Source organism: Topomyia yanbarensis, chromosome 3 (genome assembly GCF_030247195.1).
Source record: "Topomyia yanbarensis strain Yona2022 chromosome 3, ASM3024719v1, whole genome shotgun sequence".
Classification (NCBI taxonomy): Eukaryota; Metazoa; Arthropoda; class Insecta; order Diptera; family Culicidae; genus Topomyia; species Topomyia yanbarensis.
In genome coordinates, this window is record NC_080672.1 from 130,068,198 (window position 1) to 130,090,572 (window position 22,375).

Consider the following 22,375-nt stretch of genomic DNA (forward strand, 5'->3'; position numbering starts at 1 on the left):
CATTCCGTTGAAACTGGATGATTCTCCGGACGCCCCGCAAAAATAACAGATAATGTCGTTTCAGAAAACGAGCGTTCAATGATTACATACAGCAATTTTTTTTGTTCGAAGTGGTACTTCTCTTCTCTGATTATATTCTCCGAAGATACTATTGACGTAAAATAAGCCGTTTTGGCGTTAATAATAGATTACACGTTTTTGGTCATATTTCTGGCAATGGGAAATGATAAAAATCTTTCGTCCGCATTTAATGTTTAATATCTCTTTTGATAATAGTCCGATTTCAACAACTATAGCTTGTTCGAAAAGGTATTCGTTAAAGCTATCTAAAAACATATAAATAGTTAATCTATATTGTCAATTTCGGCAGATAATTTTAAAAAAAACTGCAAAAAACGCCATTTTTACGCATTCAAACATTCATATCTTGGAAACTAAACATCAGAATCAAAAACAAATTAATAGCGTTCATACTGTTTTTTAGTTCTTTCATTTAAAATTGGTTTGGATAAGATCGGTTCAGCCATTGCTGAGAAACACGAATGAGAATTTGTCCGTTACATACACACACACACACAGAAACACACACAGACATTGTCCCAAATCGTCGAGCTGAGTCGATTGGTATATAAGACTCGGCCCTCCGGGCCTCGGAAAAAATCTTGAAAGTTTGAGCGAATTCTATACATTTCTTTTATAAGAAATGTAAAAAAATCCTTTTGCGTAATTACTCCAAAAAAATTCTGATCATTCCCCTAATAGAAACATCATTTTTCCGTGGAACGTAAAACACCATCGGTGTGTGGCGCCTGAAAAGCCAACATTACATCCTATGGCTATTCGAACTGATGGATCCCTAATGAGCTGTCAAATGCTGCTTCCTGCGGTTTGCTTCCTGATTTTGTTCGGTGATTTACACTCTTCCCACCGGGGTTTACAGGTACACGTAACAAGTTGCCTGCGGACATACCCGGTCTGCGCTAATAATTATGCTTCAATTACATTTTAATTAAAGAGCTCTGCAAAATGAGAGATAAACAACTGGCTGTCAAAATCAGTGAAGATGGGGTGAAGCCGAAACTCTATAGTGGTTGACCATTATATTTAACGTGGATAACACGAAAGCAGCGAGATTTTTTAGTTGACAAAATATGTGTATGATCCTATACTTGAGGCACGAATTAAATCTGAAGTGATGCTTGAAGCTAAATAAAAATAAGTCCAGGAGTAAATCCTTCCACGAGGCCAAAGAGAAGCTCACTATATCGCGTTGGAAGCAACAAACCTCTAGCATTGCGGTGTGAATAAATGCCAGAATAAACCGGGAGATGAAACACTTACCTTATAGCATCTATCATTTGCAGTCCCATGTTGACGCAGTTGGCAGCGTGCTGAGGCCGTGACACCGGAAGACCCGACACGCAGTAGTAACAGTCACCGAGGATCTTTATCCGCAAACACTGATTCTCCTGTGTGAACGATCCCGTTTCAACAATGTGAATGCCGGTTCGAAGGAAGAAAAGAAAAGTTGGTATAGTCATGAAAAAGCAAGGACACGTTTAATATTCTGCGTGGAAGTTTTTCTAAACCTAGAAAATGAATGGCAATTTGCTGCACGCGGGCAATTCTGCAGAAAGCAACAGAGGACTAGTGCTACAATGGTTACTAACAAATTAGGTTAGATTGTCCTGCTGACGGCACTGAAATAATAAAGAGTATTGCGCGAAATGGCGAGGGACAAATTGAATCAAAGATAAATTTTCCTCGTTTTATCAATCTACTTAAAGTGTAACTCTATTTTGTGTAGCCTCGATTTATCGCGCGTACTTTGTTATTTAGTTGTTTGTTTTATTTCAATAAAGTAATCGACGTATTGTTGTTCTATGCCGTCTTAGTTTTAGTCGGACAAAACCACAAAAATTGATAAAATTTGATGAAAACTTCGCCCTAGGGAATTTCGTGACGCTCATTTAATATTTAATACTTTGTTGCCTTTTATTATAGAAAGTTTATGCAATTACTCGAAAACTATCAACCTACAAACCCGACCCGGAGGGCCAAGTGCCGTATAATACTTGCCTCAGTTGTTGATGTGTGTGATCACACAGTAAATTCCAAAATGAACTGGTATCACCATGATAACAACAATCAGGCAAAAATATAGTAATCTCATAAGAATAACGTATAATTTTTAGCCACAAGTAGCACCTAATCTAATTTGATTTATGTATTTCATTAATTTGATTTATATTAGGCATGCTGTTTATTTTATGAATTTGAGAACCTTTTTTTCATTTTTGCTCTACTTCTTTATTTCGTTCGTTTTATTGATTTTCTTTAATTTATTCATTTTATTCGAGGTTTTATTCGTGCAGGACTAGAACCTGTTGTGTGCCTACTTCGTATGAGTTCTGCAAATTAATAAATGATCCAACAGTGATATGTCTCATCTCACTGCTAGGTGGATTAAGTTAGCATTTACGGTTGAAATGGCATAATTCCGATACCGTCGTCTTTGCAGGCATAATAATTTTGGTGATTAATTCTCCAAGAATTAATTATGGAGAAAAAACAGCAAGAGACTTCGTGTCTTTAGCAAAGTTGTTGAGAATGTTTCATGCCTTGAACAAAATGTGAATTTTATTGTTCGTCAACAACAGAAGAGATTTTTCATAAACAATAATATCAGAATAACTTATTTTACAGATGTTCTTTCACAATAGGCCTATCAAATTTCGAGACCCTGAACGTATGCTGTATTTATGTCTTCCAGAAAATTGTTTGTAATAGCACTCTCGAAAGGATTAGTGAAGACATTAAGCCACGAACTAACTTTTTTGGTTATTTTCCGTCGGCCTCTGTCCGCACTGAATGCTAATCGCCGAAGTCAGAGAGCTGACTTCACCATCTGGACGCCAGATATCGTCCCATCAACACATTATCCGGAACCAACGGCCTTTCTGAAGGAAGATGTGACTGCAGATTTTTCACCTCAGAAAATCTCAACGACCTCGGCTGCGATGGAACCCAGACCCACTGAGGTGTGTGGTGTTCACGCTCATCACTCAACCACCTACATCGAGAAAATTCTTCAGAACTTCTTCTAGGAGAACGCCAAAATAATTTGATCAAAAGATGGGTTGTGTTGCGCTAAAAAAATTTTTCGAAGGTAGTAAACCTCAAATGTTGAAGGTTTTGAAATGGTGTGATCTTGACCTTAAATAAAAGTTTTCGAACATTTATTTTAGCTATTCATTTAATTGAGAATTGTACAACAAAAATCAAATAGTTACAAAAATCGATCCTGACCTGCTAGATTACAAACGGAAAACGCCATTCGTCATAATTGTCCTACTTTCCGAAAGTGTTATTTTGATATTAATCATACTAGTTTTTCGTCTCAACTCACCTTCGTGTCAACTTCACAAAAACATTTTCAGCAAATGTTGAAATTTATGCATTTTTCCGATGAGCAGTTCTATGTTTTATAGGCATTCAACCCATTCCATCTTTATCCCAGTCGAGAAATTGTCATATTTTTATATTCATATTTTGGTCCATCCCTTCAAACTGAGTTCTTGGAAGATTGGGAATCTGAGGGTTATGATTATATATTGCCGAACTCCGAGGCCAGTTTCTATGGAAGTCTTCTCATTCAGGTATTTTAATAGATATTGATATGTTTTGACAAACAACATAATTAAGATCACGAGATCAGTAGAAAATCGCATTCTCACAATCGTCCAAAGGCCCCACTGATGCTCAAGACAATCAATGCGTTGAGAATTGATCAGGCAATTATTATTCTGGTATTCATTTCATTTAGATAGCCGAAATATTTTTATCTTCAGTCCAAATAATTTTGTTTGGAGGGGGTTTTAACTCCCAAAGCACCCCTACCTCCTCCCTTGGCTACGCCACTGTCAACCGTCCTTATTTTAAAGGCTTATTTTGAAGGACACGTTCTTAATTTCGAGGTTTCCCCTTTGACAACAGACTGCGACTTATTTGATTTCGGAATCGGCAGTTATATTTGTGTGAGAAATATGAATCAAATCCGGATGATTTGACGGGCTATATTTAGAAATTATGAGCATTTTTTTAAATAATTGACACCGATTTGAAAAATTTACTAAAGTTTTAGCTTTGCGGCTTATCACAATAAAAGTTTCATCATAAGTTTTTATATAGCTTAAAATTGAAAGAGAAACGAAATAAGTGTTTTGAACTGTTTATGAACTGGGAATATTTCAATCTATTTAAAAAAATATCACATCAACCCTTGTAAAATATCCATTCATGCAAATATTAGCAAGTAATCTGAAAAAAACTCATACGTTGAAATGTAGACACTACTAGATACTTCAATTATTATTACCTTTTAGGTAGGTGAATTGTACGTGAAATTCCATTGATTATTTTATACACCGTTAAGTAACTTCTAACGAGATAACCAATTGGGATAAAGTGACAAAATATAAAATCTATCAGACTTTACAATTTTAACCACCTATTCAAAAGCTGATTGTAACATACATATCTGCTGAAAATTATATGATAAACACATATATTTTACTGGATTATATATTAGATACAGATTATATGCTGTCATGTATAATTTACGTGAAAAGTAGGGTGGAAAATATTCACAGAACTTTTCATGTAACTTCGACGTGAAATATTTTTTGAGTGTAGCAAAATCTCAAAAAGTGAGATAATTTCTTTACCTACATTTCTATTTTGCCGAATGGAAAATGTTATTATTAGGGAGAATTACGGAAAAAATCCGATTCAATCTTTAAGCTCGCTTTTCTCGAAATCAATAAAATGTCACTTAGTCCGCTCTTGGTTACACCGACAACATGTTCCCCCACTCTGCAATCAAAATCATTACTCGTTTCTGTCGAGCCACTGAACCGCATGACACAGGCGGTAATTAGAACAAATTAGCAGTCTTATTCAGTTCACCACCACCTGCTACTCACCTGTGCAATTTGGTCAAATCGGCCAAACAGTTCATTGAGCGTTTTGACCAGATCGGATGCGGTCAGCTGCTCCGAGAGGGGGGTAAAATTTACAATGTCCGCATACAGGATGGACACGTTGTTGTGACGCTGTACGTGCATCTCGTGAAAGCGTGTTTGACTCTGACCACCGGCTGTTTGACAAGCGTCCGCCATTTTCAGCATGATGCTGCGTTTCACCTCCGCTGCAATGTAGGCCGGTATAACGCTCAGCAGCAACTGCTCCTGCTGCTCTCGTTCACACTCCAATCGAACCCGTTGCTCGATCCCCGTTCGAGTCCCGTCGACGGCATCCAGGTGGGCAGCATCGGACATGATGCGATAGTACAATCCCATGACGGTCGCCGACGCTAGGAAGATCATTTCCGCCAGCAGCTGCGGGAAGAAGTAGGTCGGCAGGTCATGCACTCCGGGCCAAAGTCGGTAGCCGATGTGAATCAGGCACAGGATTACTGCTAGCACTACGGATACCGGCCAGGAAATGGGTAGCATCGTGTGTACTCCCTGTCGGAAGAAAGAGGGACGAGTGAATGAACAAATAGGAGAATAGATAGAATTTTAAAGATGATTATAACTAAATTGCGTCGGTGATGGTATTACGATAATATATAGATGACAACGGAAGTATACAATGATGTTCGTTGCTGAAAAGATATGCGAGTTATGGCTCAAGTTATGTTACGTAAAAAGATATAGACGATATTTTTTTTATTGCCATTCTAGTCTTCATGTCAACATAAAATACGTGATGACTACTATGTTCCTTCGCCGAGGATAACTTGTGAAGGTAAATTTGAAATAGGAAAAAAAGGAAATTGGATGGAAAAATGTAAATAAATTATTCTCTTTGCCACTTGCATAGTACGGCTCTATCACTCGTTTCAGCATTTTTGGTGGTGACATAATTGTCAGGATGAGATTATAATTCCTACATTGCGCTATTTTCCTGAAGTGGCATATTTCGGGTGTCATGTGTACAGTACGTGCCATAAAAAATCGGAACATTTCATCGCTTTGATGTTAAGCACTGTTTGTCGGTATTTTTACAGCTTAATTTTTTGTGGTGTCATTGGGGTACACAAAGAAGTTATAAAAAGCATGCTGTCCGGATCAAGACTCCTAAATGTATTTTGGAATATCACCTGGTGCTCCGTATAGTCTACGTTTAAGTTTCCAATTTAATTTACCGCAACCAGCGTTCAATTTCATAACCTCTCTCATTCATTCAGATTCAAAGTTGCCCGAAGATTCACGCAGAACCGAATGATATTCACCAACTACATTGAAAACCCGTTTTTATCAGCCCCTCTTTTTATCAACTTTTTGACCCGATTTTATCGACCAACCAGTATTATGAGGCTTTTTTCTAGGGATTAAATAATAAAATTTTTAGTTCTTCGGTTTATTAAAAAGAAATAAACAAATATGTTTTGCCATTGTCCCCATTTTGTCAACCTAACAAAGGGGGCTGATAAAAACGGGTCTTCGCTGTATTTGTTATTTCTTATGTATCGATATTGAAGGCAGAAGTTGGTATCTTTTTTTTTATCTATATTCAAGCAGAAAAGAACTAGGTATTTGGGATGGGTGTTATTTTTGCGATGTTAGAATTTCGTTGATTTCCGTTTAAAAATGTATCATGGTATTAACAAATTGGGCAAAGCTTGAGCGAAATTGAACCATATTAAAAGATGCCCAAAGCGAGCTAGTCTTATATGGGACATATATGTACACTTTCATTCGTTTTATATTTAAATGTGAAACTTTTTTTGAAGCAATTGAACAATTTTGAAAGTTGGTAGAATTTGAGCACACCATTTTTTTGAGGAGCTGATTCATTTTTTGACCGGGAATGACCAAAATTCCAGCATCGCTGAAATAACTGCCGCCCTACTAGGTATAGGTAATCTATCCTCAGTTCGTTTTTACTCAATTATCCAACTCAGAGCATGGAAAGAAAATTCATTTTGTAATTGGATAACGGCGCTAAAGTGAAGGAGTGATGTAGCTACTAACTGAAATTTGACATTGAAAGTAGTAGAATGCTGCTTCCTCAATCCAGTGATCACTAATTTAGTGAGACGAATGATATGGCAGTGCACAAGTAGCGTTTACCAATAATATTCTTTGTACCCTGCGATTGATAACAGAGATCGAAAACCATTGGGCGGAAGGACGGCGGGAATAGCCTGCCAAAATTAACCACTACTTTGTTTATAGATTTAAAGATAGCTTTTTGAAAAAGAATACTTCTAACGTTTCAAAAATTTCTGCTGAAATATTTTCGCAGTTTTTAAATGCAAATAACTTTTCGTTGTACTCAACGAAATCGTGATATCTTTGCACTATCTGAACGGAAATACGTGCACGATTTTGGATTTCGCATTTCGATTTCAATTTCGCAAAATATACGACTACTACAAAGAAAGCAAAAACGGATTTTCGGAACATGTTTAGAACACAATGAGGAGAATATGAAAGTTGCAAGCCTATTTAAGATAGAGCCGTCAAAAAGAAGCCTTTCATCACTACGAGAAGGTTTTTTTTACAGGTACCGCGTGTTCCTTTTATATCAGTTGTAACTCACATGCCTAGGTATGTCTAATTTTTAGTCGATTAATTACTATTCGAATATTATTTTCGTGCTAATCGACTAGTTCGGTTAATCGACCGCTATTAATCAATTCATCGAGTATATCGATTATTTGCCAAGAAAAAATTGATGAATAATTAATAACAGGTTATTTATGTTGAGGTCGGCCAAAAAAATCAAAAAAAAAATTATTCTTCTATACTAAAGTTCAGGTTCTTAAGAATGTTATCACAAATTTTTATAGTGATCGGAGCAGTAGAAGCAAAGTTTTAGCGTTTTCCATTTCGCTCTCTTATGGATGCGTGTTTATACCTGAAACTTTAAACGCGATTATCTCTAAATCATATTTGCTCAAAAACGTCAACCGATCTCAAAACTTTTTTTTAGCTTGTTCGTAATTTAAATGCCGTGTCCTTGAACGATTCCATTTTTTCGAGAAAATTTCAATGATTTTTTTCAGGTGAAAATAGTGTTTTTTTTTGAAAAATCGTCCCCGCTTCCAAAAAGAAGAATTTTTTTTTAATCAATCGTTCAAGGACACCAAAGGTGCATATATTGGACTGGAATCGTATTCACGGCAAACCTCTTCTAAAACGCGTTTTTGACAATTATCATTTCTTTTATGTTCTCAGGTGGATTTTACAATTAGGACATTGTACTACGCTAGTATTTCAAGTATTTAATAAAAATATTGCTACATACCTTTACAAAAATTCAAACTTGTCCCTTTTTGACCGTATCTCAACATATATAACCCCTTAATGCAAATTAGTTCGGCTATGTTGTGATAATCATTTGAATACGATTAGTGGTGTAGGTTTACTCCGTACTCTCATCAATTCGAGCAAAAGTTTAGCGCAACCTTAATGCCGTCAAACGGTTTCTCGTTTTGGAAACTATTTGACTGGCTTTTGATGCGATATTTCCCCCTAAGGGGCCGTTCATAAACCACGTAGACTCATAAGGGGGACGGGGGGGTCTGGCAAAAGTCTACGTTTGTCTACGAGGGGGGAGGAGGGGACTTTGAAAAAGTCTACGTAGACTTTTATTTTTTGTTATTCTCGTATTACTAATTATAAATGGGATTTAAAGAGAGTTGTATTCAAAATATCGGTCTATTCAGTATTTATGCAGACACTTCAAAGCTAGTACACTATTGAGGTAACTACTCGTTAAGCGACCACTCAACCCAGAACCCACGATTTTTTTTGGACAACCTCACACAGTGTTGTTTCTTGCGTATATTTCGATATAGTTTTGATCTAGGAATAATACAAAATGACAGTTCCAAAGACGATCGCCCAAAATTCCTCTCGACGGAAGATTTTGACTGTGAAATCATCTGAGACATCACTAGTTAGCAGACATGCATGGACCATTAAATGCATGAATCTTAAAAACGTAAAAAATGGTCAAAGTTAAGCATTGTAACAACAAAACACCCGATTTTTAACAATAAGTGGATTAATTTTATTTTTTATTTATTGATTTCGGTGGTTAAAGCAGTAGTGTAGTTAAACTTCTACAACAAAGTGTTTACTCAAGTTAATCAGTTTCTCTTGCAATCATTTACACTGATTTCAAAATCTTTAAACACCCGTTAAATTTTACGTTTATATATTGAAATTTGTTCACGAAAAGTGAAATTTGTGTACATGTTTGGTTTATTATTTTAGTCTAGATGATAGTACACATCGACAGTATTATTTCGTAAATGTTTCTTATAATTTAACAATTTTGAATGCACCAGTAAGGCTCAAAAAGTGTTTAGCAATTCTGCATTGTTCGCACACTTCGGCCAAAATTTAAGATAGTTATAGCAATATATCTTTTTACATATATTTGAGTGACTAACCTTGAAAAGAACTATTCCGAACGTTGAACGAAAGAAGTACACAAACGTTGGAAAGCACCTTGAATTAGTACTAATTGATTTGATCAATCATAGACAAAAAACCAATGTGAAACACCTTTCTTTAATATTTAAAAAGCTTGAAATAAATCTGAACGCTAATTTTTAATTGAACATTATAATGTGCTTCTTGCTAATTACACATTTCCCGCGAATAAAAAAAAATAAAAGTCTACGTAGACTTGTGGTGGAGGGGGGGGGGGGTTGGTAAAAGTCTACTAAGGTCTACTAGGGGGGAGGGGGGGTTAAAAATTCTCAAATTTCGGTCTACGTGGTTTATGAACGGTCCCTAAACAGAAAGTTGGATTGGGCCGTTTTGCGCATGAAGGGCTCAATATCTAACATTATCTGTAGCTAAATCAGTGTCAATTAAATGAGAGCGAAACGCAAATTGCTTAACTTTCCAAAATTAAGTATTGTACTCTTGGTGTACAAAATGGTTTACTTTCCCTGGTTACTGGAAAACTGTCGAGATGAGTGAGTCGCAGAAGCAAGAAGTGGGGTTCAGGCCAAATATGGTTTGGCGATGATTCATTAATTTCGTTTTTGTGCATTAGCCTGACCCATTATTTTCTAGCTGAACCTACAATACAATACACACGACAACATATCAATGACAAATTTAAACGTGTCAGTTCTGGGGTCAGATTACGGAAAACCAGTCCAATCCAATTCACAATCTTTAACACCGTTACCTGAATCAACAATGGTGGAGAAATTGTGAATGTTGTAATAAGAATGGCAAAAACATTCACAAAATCTGCCAGGACCTTCGATGAGGAAACTAATACCAATGAAGATGGTTTTACCAAATACATTACATTGTATTTGGTTTTACACACGGTAAAAATCAGTTCATAAATTCATTCCTTCATTGCCTTGCCTACTATGTGTTGAGTACGAATAAAATTTCACAGCGATTATTGCACAAAACATAGCGAGATGCCGAATTGTTCCATCGCTCATTTGACGTATGCTGCGAAGGGGGAATTTCGTCGATGCTCGCTGAAAGCATTTCTCACAACACGTGGCGAGATGTCGAAGTGCTGATTTATACTGTGCGTATGAGCCGTGCGATTTGTTTCATAGGATACTCGATCCGAATCACAAGTCTTATTCACCAGTGAATCGTCCTTAGTTTGAATACATAATGGAAAAAGAATTTAGTTAGAAAAATCCTTCTTGTTGAGAATTGCGAGACTTCGGCAGAATTACTTCAGATAGCATTTGAAGAAAATCATAGATTTTTTGAAAAAGCCTAAATTTAATGTAAGTTTGATAAATTAAAGAAAATTCAGAAACAAAATTAGTCTAACATATGCTTTTTATAATTTCATTTATAATATGTCAATGAAGTCAAAGAATACATATACAATACAACTCTTATAGCGGTCAAGATCACATAATTTCGAAACCACCAACTTTGAATGTTTAACAACCTCGAAGAAGCTTTCCAACAAATAAAAACGGGTCTTATAATAATTTTGATGATTAAGTCTCCTAGAAGCAATTATGGAGAACTAACTCTTCAAAAATACTAAGAAACTTGCTGTCTTCAGCAAAGTTGTTGATAATGTTATTTTAAATAACTTTGTTGAAAATATGAAGGGCACATAAATGCGATATTTAATAAATTTTCTTTAAGTCAGTTCTTTCCAATAAAACTTTTTATTGTAAGCTTCAGAGTTTACTTTAAATACAATATGAATTGTATGTTTAACCAGAAGAGATTTATCAATTTCAGTAATATCAGAATAACTTATTTCAAAGATTTTCTTTCACATATAGTGTAATATATTTCGATATTTTTAATACACGAAGTATACATGTCTCCAACAAAATTGTCTTCAACATAGTTTTTTATCATTTTCATTATAGACGCTTTGACCTTAAGGTCTGTCGGTTCTATTTAGAAAAATTTCTAACCTTATGTGCGGGGGTAGTGAAACGAACCCAGGTGAGCTACGTAAAAGGCAATCGACTTACCAACTACGCTTTGCCCGCCCCATTCAACAATGTTGTTAGAAACAGCATTTTCGAAAATTTAGCTGCAAGAAAGTAAATGTCAAACTAAATTTCTTTGCAGAATAAATACTTTAACATTACTTCTAGTAGGATTAATCGCCAAAATTATTTTATTAGAAGAGATGCTGCTTTACGTTTTTTTATAGTAAAGTTTTATAGTAAGGTTTAAGAACCTCACTTGATTCATGGAATGGCTCGACCTATGAGGTTTGATTTAACTCTAGACTTTTCTCTTGCTTCTTGTCTCCATCTATTACGTATCCGTTTAGCTCTCGTACCCGTGAGCCGTTCAGGCGCTGGTTCCTTGAGCCATTTCGCGCATGTTTCCGTGAGTCGTTCAGCTCCTGGCTTTATCACGATCTATTTCGATAGTCCCCAACGGTGAACTCACCCTGCTCCGACTGGTAGTTCCCTGACAGAGGAATTTCTCCCGACACTGACACCCGCTTCCTTGAGCCATTTAGCTCCCAGCTTTCGCGAGATTAACTTGGATATTATCCTACTCCGACTGAGACTTCCCCGGCAACGAAATTTCTCTCGGTACTGGTGTAAATTAGACTCACGAAACAAACACCAGTACCGAGAGAAATTTCGTTCAAACTTTCGTCACGATTCTTTCGGGTAATTCACGGCGGCGAATCTACCCTACTGTGAATTTCCCGACGATAAATTGCTCCCGATACCGATTTTCACTTCTGTGAGCCATTTAGCTCCCCGCTTCGTCTACTTGGTCTAGTCCCCGGCGGTGGACCTAGCCAACTCAACGGGCCAGCCAGTAACGTATGCGGAATAAAATTTGGACAAAATTCAAAAGGCAATATTTTTGTAGAAAACCCTTTATTAAATTTTCTCTCTATATGAAAACATTTGTCAGCTTATTAACTTAATGTGGTATAAAAATTGAGTCCATTCGAGAAGTTTTATGACAGTTTGCAGAAACTTTTTGCAAAGAAGTCGAAAAAATGGATGTTGGTATATTCTTAATCTCTTACTTAATTTTGATTATCGTATTTGTTAGTTTTGGGTCAAAAATTACTGGCATATACACTCTGCATCAAATTATCACAGAAATCCTTATTTGGACGCAATTGAGGTACATTTGGAGGGTTAGAAGCGTTGTCCAAATTTCATTCCGCATACGTTAGGTGCTAATGTCTACCCAGCGATTCCGTGTGGAGCGAAGATTCCGGTTCACTCAAGCCCCCAACGACCCACTGCTATTCGACGCGGTTTATTCTAGCGGAGGATCTAGCCTACTCACGAGCTACCCGGTACGGTGTCGAGATCGGTCCCGCGATTCCGGTGAAGCCTGACGTCCGGTTCACTGGCGCCCCGACGACTCGAACCCGATACTACGTCGCGTACTACTCAACTAGCCCCGGCGGTGGACCCAGTCTACACGGTCGGAGAGTTCCCCAGTGGCGAAATTTCTCGCGAAAGTCGATTTATGATTCCACGGATGCGTTCTAGTCAATTGCGCTACTATGTTGGTCCCTTCGCCACTTCCTCTGTATCTCGGAGAGTATGATCGTAACCACTCTGTTGACAGCCTCCCAGATATGCTTGACGTGGCACATCTCTTCGACGATATTGCCCACTGTCACTCCAGGGGTATGCCGAACATTTGGGATGAGTCGGTGGGTCCTCCTTCCTTTCGCCGCGTTGTTCCACTCTAGCAGCCACTTAGCCAACGAGTCCGCACGTACCAGTCTCCTTGCATTACGTGCATTTCTCATTTGGTAACATTCCACTTCTTCAGCCAGAGTGATGCAGATGGGAATCATCCCGGCAATTACGCATACCGCCTTCGACGATATCGTTCTGTGCGCACTCGCGACATGAACAGCCATTAGGCGAAACGTGCTTGTCAACTTCGTCCGGTGCCGCTTTGAATTCAGCGCAGCAGCCAGACCGGTACGCCATACCTCAATATTGAGGATGAGACACCCGCCGGGAGACGTCTCGTGCTGCTTCTGACTCCTTCGTGATTCGGAATGATCCTTTTCAATGCGCTAGTTGTCTTCGCAACCTTCTTAGACACATAGTCGGCATGGCTGTTGTTATTTAACCGATCATCGACCATCACACCCAGGTTCTTCAGCGCACGCATCGATTGCATGGATTGTCCACCGACGCTGATCTTGACACGCTGGATTTTTTTACGGTTGCTGACCAGCACTACCACGGTTTTTTGGTGAGTCAGCTGCAACTTGATGTCAGCCATCCAGGTTTCCACGATGCCTATTGTCTCTGCCGTCAACATCTCCACCTCCTCCAGGGTCTCGGTGGTTATCGTCAGGACAACATCATCTGCAAAGCCGACGATCTCAACTCCCCTGGGCAGTTCCAGTGTTAACACTCCGTTGTACATAATATTGCAGAGCGTTGGGCCGAGTATGGAACCCTCTTAGGTACCCCCGCCGTGACTCTAATCGACCTCTGCCCCATGTCGTTTCGTAGACTAGTACTCGGTTCTGGACGTAACGTTTCAGAACCTTGCACAGATAGTCCGGAACCCGCATTCTGTGTAGCAAAACGGCGATCGTCCCCAGCTAGCACTGTTGAACGCGCTCTTCACGTCTGTCGTTACCACAGTGCAGTTGCGATTTTTCCTCTTTTGCTTCAATGCTTCCTGCGGTCTTGCGATGACTGTGCGGATGGCGTTCACTGCCAATATCCCTTTTCGGAATCCGAGCTGCCTCTGCGATAATCGGTTCTCACTTTCAGCGTAGGTGGTCAGCCTGTTGAGGATGACTCGTCCCAGAAGTTTATCAAGAGTATCCAGCAGGCATATAGGCCGATACGATGCTGGTTTTCCTTCAGGATCTTCCATATATCCGGAAAGTAACCATCGTCGAGGCATTTCTGTAGGACTATGCTGAACATGTCCGGAAATGCCAGGACCGCAGTCTTCACTGCCACGTTGGGGATACCATCTGATCCGGGAGTTTTCTTCGCTTTCAGCCCTTTTGTCACTATAAGGAGCACGTCGTTGGAAACTCGTCATTGGCATTTCCACCGTCTGCATCAGCGTACGGTGTAGGCGACCATGCGGTTAGACAGTGCTCGGGAGAAGACTTTTCACAATAATTTTCAGTTGGTCGGCGCACATTTCGACTGGCGTCATTGGTCCCTTGATACTTGCCATAATGACACGACAAGCATTGCCCCAGGGGTTAGCGTCTAGTTCTCTGTACAGATCCTTGTAGCAGGTAGACTTTCTTGGCACTATCTCGTGTTTAAAAGCGGCCCTAGCCTCCCCGAATGTTACCTTTGACTCTTCGCTGACTGCCTCAGATCTTGCTCTCTGAACGCGTCTTCTGGCTTTTAGGCAAGCAGCCCGGAGATTTTTTTGCATTTCGATCCATCAGCACGCCAGACATCGGTAGTTCCTTGGCTCCATTTTACTCGGCATTGTCACATCACATGCCCTAGCTACTGTTTCCGACAGGTTATCGGCACTCGGAATCGGGGTGACGCTGTCAGCACGAAGTGTTTCCACTGCTTTACGTTGTAATATTCTTCATAGTTACCAACCATCCAAAGTTGGCAGTTTTGAAATAATGTGGTCGTGATCGTAAAAAATGTTTTCGACTATTAATTTTACTTTTCGTCACTATTAAAGCTCACAACTCCAGAAAGATTCCTCGTATACATAATTTTATTACACCAATCAATTCAACACTCAAATATACCCCATTAATAGCCATTAACTTGAAATATTTTGAGATTTTCATTATTTCCAATCCTGCTCAGAGGTTATTTCATTCGATGTATGTATATATATATATATATATATATATATATATATATATATATATATATATATATATATATATATATATATATATATATATATATATATATATATATATATATATATATATATATATATATATATATATATATATATATATATATATATATATATATATATATATATATATATATATATATATATATATATATATATATATATATATATAAGTCAATGTAGGTTTGTATATGATTTATGGACTTCCAAACGGCTTAACCAATTGCCGTCAAAATTTATACATAGTAGGCATTTCGTCGCTGTTATGTTATCTTATGACAAGCGCCATTTAGCATATTTCGAAACAAAAGATTTTTTAAGTTTGAAGTTGAATATCTTGAAGCTTATAAATGGTAAAAACAATTCAAAGAAGACAATTGATGCTTCTATTTATTCTGTATTAATGTCTCAAATTTAACGAAGATCGGTTGATTATGTTGCGAGGTTTTATTATAAATGTAAACAAAAGTCGCACTCACACATTGATGACGAAATTTGTATGGTGTGTCATAATCGTCCATGGAAAATTTTCCATAGAAAAAAAATCATCAATTATTAACTTTTATTTATATCTTTGGCTTCATTTGATCTATAAACAATCGGTGAAATACGTTTTAAAGAAAATGAGTCAGGGAATCTAGAAAAAATAGTTATTTTTGGTTGCAGTGTTGCCAAATACGCTATATTTTCAGTTTAAAACATAAAGTGCATTTTTCCCACAATTAGCTTTTGTTTTGAAAATGATTATACCATTGTGTTCCTCAGATAGTTTTACACATGAAACCATCTTATACATTAAGATAGCTTGAACCAATCCTTAGATACAGTCATTTGAAGCAAAAGATTAAAATTTTCTCAGCAGGTTTTTCACTATATCTCAGTAACCAAGCAGAATGTCAAAATTCTGGAAACGCCACTTTGTAGAGATTTTTCAGACAAGAAATGTGGCATATCTAACTCAGTTTACCCCAAAATGGCGTTTGTCATAAGATAGCACAACAGCGACGATTTGTTCTGGAGCGTGTTTGTGTGCTATTGGGTGGGGATTATCTGCTCGCCAGATGGCACTTCGGAATAAATTGTGTTTTCCCCCTACTTCGTTGAAAGCTAGTAAAGGCGCTTTAATCTAGGCTTATTAGCCAGGGCAAGGAGTAAATACCTCTGTCCCATCCCAAAGGACTCCCAACGATTTATTATATCCCCTTCAAACTGAAACGGTCGGTACGGTTGTCCTCTTTTCTTCCTCCTTTAAGATTCAAAACAAATTCGTTAATTAAATTATTCATTGAATGAATGATTTAATTGTCGTCTAATTTTGAAACATCTCCAAACCCAACTCTGCACAGTAGGCCTGGCCGCTTTAATATTTGCGACATATGCAAATATGCTTCAAGTATTAATATTGACAAGAAAAACAATACAGAATTACTGTAGTGTTTTCCTGGATGCTTTTCAATACTGGCTGTGTAATGGTTAGAATAGAATAGAATAGAATTTCGTTGAAAGTTGCAGCAACGCGCGATGGGTATTAGCTAGTAATTGATAAAACAACAAAAATCAAATGCCCATAAAAACCGACCCTGACCTGCTGGAGACAAACGGAAAACCGTCATTTTTCATCTTTTTCCTTCTACTTTCCAAAATATTATTGTCGTTGTTAATCACATTGAGTTTTTGTTTCAACCCTACACATTCTCAACATCTTTTCAAAAATGAGCTCATGATAATTTGACAACTATGGTACCTCGTAAAAGAGTTCAATTATAAGATCCAATCCCCGCAATATTTCAAGTTCTCATGATGCATAAAACAATAGTATCTCAATGTGGCGATTAGAGTGGCTCGAAAATGACATTTTTCAGCACAGCACTTTTTTAGTTCCTTTTGTGGTCCCAAATGCCTGTGAAAAGTTTGGGAGCGGTCGGTTGCTTCCCGGGTTTGTGCATTGCGTTTAAAGTTTTTATGGGATTTTATATGGGGAAATCAATTATTTTGCATTTACGTTAATAAAGATCGCTATTTCACTCAATATGAAAAACCAGGTTTATAAAACGATAATTCAAACCTTGGTTAACAACTTTGTCGAAACCGGTAACTAGCTAAGAGTTTTCAAAAAATAGTTATAACGATTTTAAAACTTATGGTTCAATCCAAATGCAGAAATTAATTATTTCTTCCAACACTGTCAAGGGCTCTACTGTTATCTCATTTAAAATGGTACAACGGTTTATAAGTTTTACTTATTTTAAAACTCTATTTCTTAGCCGTTCAGAGTCAGAATTTAAAAAAAAAAATGCATATCCTTAGATTCCTTGAAGTCTCGGAATTGTTTTTATTAAAGTTTTCGTTTGAGAATCTAGGAACGAAACCAGGATAGTTACTTCAAACAAGCGTTTTTTGATGAAATTGAGTTAGGTTCACGCAAAACAGAGGTGATCTTGGTGGACCAGCAATATACTTCAGGTTAGAACCCAACGCGATTTCCAGACCTGAGTTAGTTTTTGCATCAAGCAAAAATAACATAAATTTATAGGTGTAAATCCTAAATATTGTAAATGTTTTTTCCCACAACAAAGATTGTAGTATGATTCATATTTGGGTCTATCAAAATATTGAGAAAGTTCAGTCGTTGACTTTTACAAGGACGTAATGATTCTTTGTCTTATACAAAACAATCTAAAAAGGGACTGGGTAGTACACAAGCCCCCCCCACCCTCGCTTCTTTTCATTTTCTGACTACGTCTATTTTATTCAGCAATTCATTCTGAACATTTCATTCAAAGATACCAAGTCTCTGCGATGAATATATTCTCATTTATCTAAGTTTTTAATGTCGATGTCGGTGGTGCAACGGCAGTGCTGGAAAAACTAATCAATTTCTGCATTTGGATTTTACCATAAGTTTTAAAATCGTTATAACTATTTTTTTTAAAACTCGTAGCTAGTTACGGTCTTCGGCAAAGTTGTTAACCAAGGTTTGAACTAAAGTTTTGTGTAGCTGGTTTTTCATTATCAGTGAAATAGGGATCTTTATAATTTAAAATGCAAAATAATTGATTTCCCCATATAAAATCCCATGCAAACTTTGAACGCAATGCGCAAACCCGGGAAGCAACCAACCGCTACCAAATTTTGCACAGGCATTTGGGACCACAAAAAGAACTCAAAAAGTGCTGTGCCCGCTAGTTTAAATCATTTTGAAGTTTTCCCATACAACCGCGAGCCACTCTACTGGAGATCAGATAATATACTTCCAAATTTATTATTGTACAATATTTAATTAAATTAGTCAGCATCAAGCTTTTTTTCAATTCAATGAATTTTGGTTTGGGGGAAGGGTTTAGCTCCCAACCCTCTCCCCCGTCCCTGGTTACGCCACTGGGTGTAAGAAACAAACTGTCGGTGCATTTTGACTGAGGTTCAGGTAAATGAATCCAAAGAATCTGATGAATATTTTTCTAAACAGATTTTCCAGTTTTGTAAATTCGACGGGAATCATATCTGAACCTCCATAGGTAAAAATTTCAAAGAGGATTTTTTTTGTGTTACTCTGTTACACTTTGTTTTAAATTGATGCCAATCTCTAAAACTTCAATGGTATATATTCGCACTGAAAAATCATTCGTAATTGCAGACGAAGGTTAACTCTACTGGTTTAAGTACAACTTGTAATAGTTCTTATATACAATAATTGTATGTAAACAAGTTTTTATTGATACATCACCTCTCACATATCCCACCTACTTGAATGACTTTAGGTTTATTCCAGAACTTACTTCTTGCTTCTCAATTCTCAAAAGTTTTTTTTCTGAATGCGATTAAAATTTAGAAAAAAATCAAATACTAAATAAACTTTATCCTAGTTTAACCTGCAGGTGGAGCTAATTTATTGTGCGGTACATACATATACCCCTTGTGGCATTGAGCGTGACTGTTGGGGTTAGTGATTGAGGTTTATCCCTCGTGACCAGCAATAAAAGGGGAATGGATGATTCAGAAAACACTCAACATATACGTGGTCGGGGAAAAACTTACCAAAATGAGTGCAAACAGTGGCAGTGGAGCCAGCTGTGCTCCTACGGCGATTGCGACGGCTCCGATTGTTCCGGTGGTGAGAAGAGCGAAGCCGAGGGCCGCCAATGGGGAGTTCATCACCATTGGGAAGTGCAGTGCCACCAGGATACCGCACAGCACCAGGGCTGCAACGGCGAGCATCGTCAGATCGGCCACAATCTATAAATCAACTGTTTTCAATTTGGTATCGCTTTTTGCTAGAGTGGTAGCCATAAGGGAGAAAGTGGTAGCAACCGTGAGGGAGTAGAGGAAAGATAAAGAGATAGAAGTGTTTTTGCAGAGCTGCTGTGTAGAGAAGGTAAGTTTCCTTGGTTTACCATTAGAGTGGTGCTGGTTGCAGGACAGAAGGAAAGAGGAAGCAATATGGCATTATCTTACCGCTTTTTGTAGCTGGCACAGGACGATTGATATCAAGCAGGAGAGTATTGATATCCCCAGTCCGGAGATGAATAACGACTTTCGCAGCCGTTGCCTGTACCGGGTGTACAGATCATCCAAGTGGCAGTTTTCTGTGGAATGAGAGAAAATGTTCACATTACGGTGAGAAATCTTCTAATGGTACACTTTAAAATTGATTTCGATTAGAATATCAAAGGAGGGTTGCAGAAATGATGTGGGTTGGTCGAAATCATGGTAAGGTCGATTAAAAGTAAACACGATTTTCAATTCTAAGTGGAAACCAAGAACCTGTGGCAATCGTTTCTTAAAACTTATTTTATAGTTAAAAACACCGATTGTAGTAGAAAATGTACCCAACATTTCGGTATGGATATTGTAAAGAGTATGCTTATTGTTATAGTGATTTAGGGTAACTGTGCCCTAATTCATCTTAGAAACTATATTCATCCCACCCATTTGAACGCATTAGTTAGAGCGGTTCTACTATTACTATTTGATACTATTTGATCATTGGGATAAGTATAATTTGCTGTTACATGCCCAGATTTTTTGTGATTCCCTGATCATTTCACTGCAACGGCCGGCTATATGGGCTTTCCCACAGTGAAGTGATTCATTGTTTCAAGCATTATTTTGGGGAAATTCTCCAACTAAACATATGGTTTCTCCATCAAGGGTAGTGATTGTCCTAAGCGTGTGCTCAGTGCATTAGTGCGCGTGACGGAAGGCTATCAAAGAGTTTCACGAAAAAAATGTTCCAGTAATAATTTGAGAAAACGCTTTCGAGATATATGCAATAAATTATTTTAAAGATTTTTTGACGTAGGACTACGTCTTTGTTTTCGATATGGGGCTGCAATTTAAAAATTCAATAAAAATGGCAAGTAACGAAAGGTGGTTACGTTTCAAACGCTTATAATTAAAAATACTTCTATGAACAGATTCCAATGGATAAAGTCATAGATTTTTAACATTATGCCAATGAAATTTAAATAGTGTATAACATAGTCAAATTAGCAGGCCTTTGCCCATAAAAGATACCGCTTCCCAAGTCTATCAACGATAGATTTATACACCTAGTGCGCTACGCTTCTATGAATGACGTTATCATGTACTATTTAAGGAACAGAATTGGTCGGATAAGCTTAGTTGCCTGTTGAACGGTGAGCAGAGCACTGTGCTGCGTGCTTCTACAGTCAGTGTAGCAGAGTCATTACATATCACTCCGAAAACAGGTAATGAATTTTTGCTACAGAATGACTGATGTGCGAATCATAATTACGGGGGATTCCAAAACTGACATTTTGACTTTTAGTAAACATCTACTGAAGACAGATTTGGTGCCAGACCTCAAGCAAGCGAACGCGTTATGTGGCTTCTGCATCGATATGCTGTTTGCCAGGAATTTTCCAGTTTTGTTCATATATTGGGCTACAAGTAAAAAATATAACGTTTTATCTCTATGAAAGATAATTACCACGGAAAAGGGTTTCCTGCATTTTTAGTTTCTCTCAATGATTTTTTTTGCAAAATACATTTGTAAACATCACTATGCAATTCAGCAGCAATTCCAAGTTTTTTTTTCTGGTAATAAAGCCGCTACAGATACGTAGTGAGCACACCTTCAGAATACAGCAAAGTTTCAATTGTTTGCGGTATTTTTTCCCCTAGTCTGCATCCACGTCCAATTTCCGCCCATACATCTTCACAGGTGTCGTGTTGACGGAAATATACGACCGAGCAGAAGTAGATTCTCATTTTTCGTCTGTCACCCTTCTCCAGCCGGATACAGGACCACAGCTTCGTGGAAAACACTTTCAACACGTTCAGAGTTGTTTTTCTCGACTTTAACTTTCCTTTCTTTCGTGTTTGCTCGCCAGGTAGCTTCCGAATCATGCTGCTTGATTTATTTATTTTGGCTCTGCTAGTTTCTTCTGAGTTGTAAGTTGGATTCGCAAACAGAAAGATAAAAAATAAACATTCAAATAAGAATTAGATGAAAATTCGAAAATTGGAAATTGTGGTTGGAATTTCGAAGTTAATATTTTGTGATGCCGTTAATATCAACCTGGACAAAACGCGTCATCCAAAATTAACAAATATCCAACTGATGCCCTTATTGATAACATAAAATAAAAATCGGAATGTTATACAGTGATAAAAGCAAACAGTTTCATTAGGTGAACCAGTACTATCCAAAACTTGAACGGTGTTCAATATTAGCTCTTTATATATAAACACATAGACTACTCCCCAAGCCAACGTTGAAGCTGCAGGCTGAATCGAGATACGTATAGTTTTTTGAGACTTCAGCCAGCTGATCATACTCGGTAATTGTGTAAATATATTGTGGAAGAGTAGTTTTTCGGAGGAAGTTTATTCGAAGCCCTCGTACTATGTTAGTGTCGTCACGGCTTTATCTAATATATTTTGCTTTGTATCGTTACGAAACACTTAACCTAAAATATGATATCCAAAAATATTGTAAACAGATTCGTTGGGAATATTCACACTCAACGTTGTTCTTTACGCCG

At 37.6% G+C, this 22,375-nt stretch overlaps 1 protein-coding gene across 16 annotated transcripts in view; it reads right to left on the minus strand.

Annotated features, from left to right (window-relative positions):
* LOC131692299 (adenylate cyclase type 2) overlaps positions 1-22,375 on the minus strand; it is a 213,286-nt gene that overhangs the window by 85,163 nt on the left and 105,748 nt on the right. For 14 of the 16 annotated variants that reach the window (XM_058979271.1, XM_058979272.1, XM_058979270.1 and 11 more), the window contains 4 exons: positions 19,821-19,951; positions 19,404-19,601; positions 4,986-5,528; positions 1,342-1,469 (listed from right to left, as the gene is read on the minus strand). In XM_058979271.1, the coding sequence (XP_058835254.1) occupies positions 1,342-1,469; positions 4,986-5,528; positions 19,404-19,601; positions 19,821-19,951 (1,000 nt within the window). Of the gene's footprint in view, positions 1-1,341; positions 1,470-4,985; positions 5,529-19,403; positions 19,640-19,820; positions 19,952-22,375 lie in introns of all 16 variants that reach the window. The other 2 variants (XM_058979285.1, XM_058979284.1) reach the window with 2 other exon arrangements.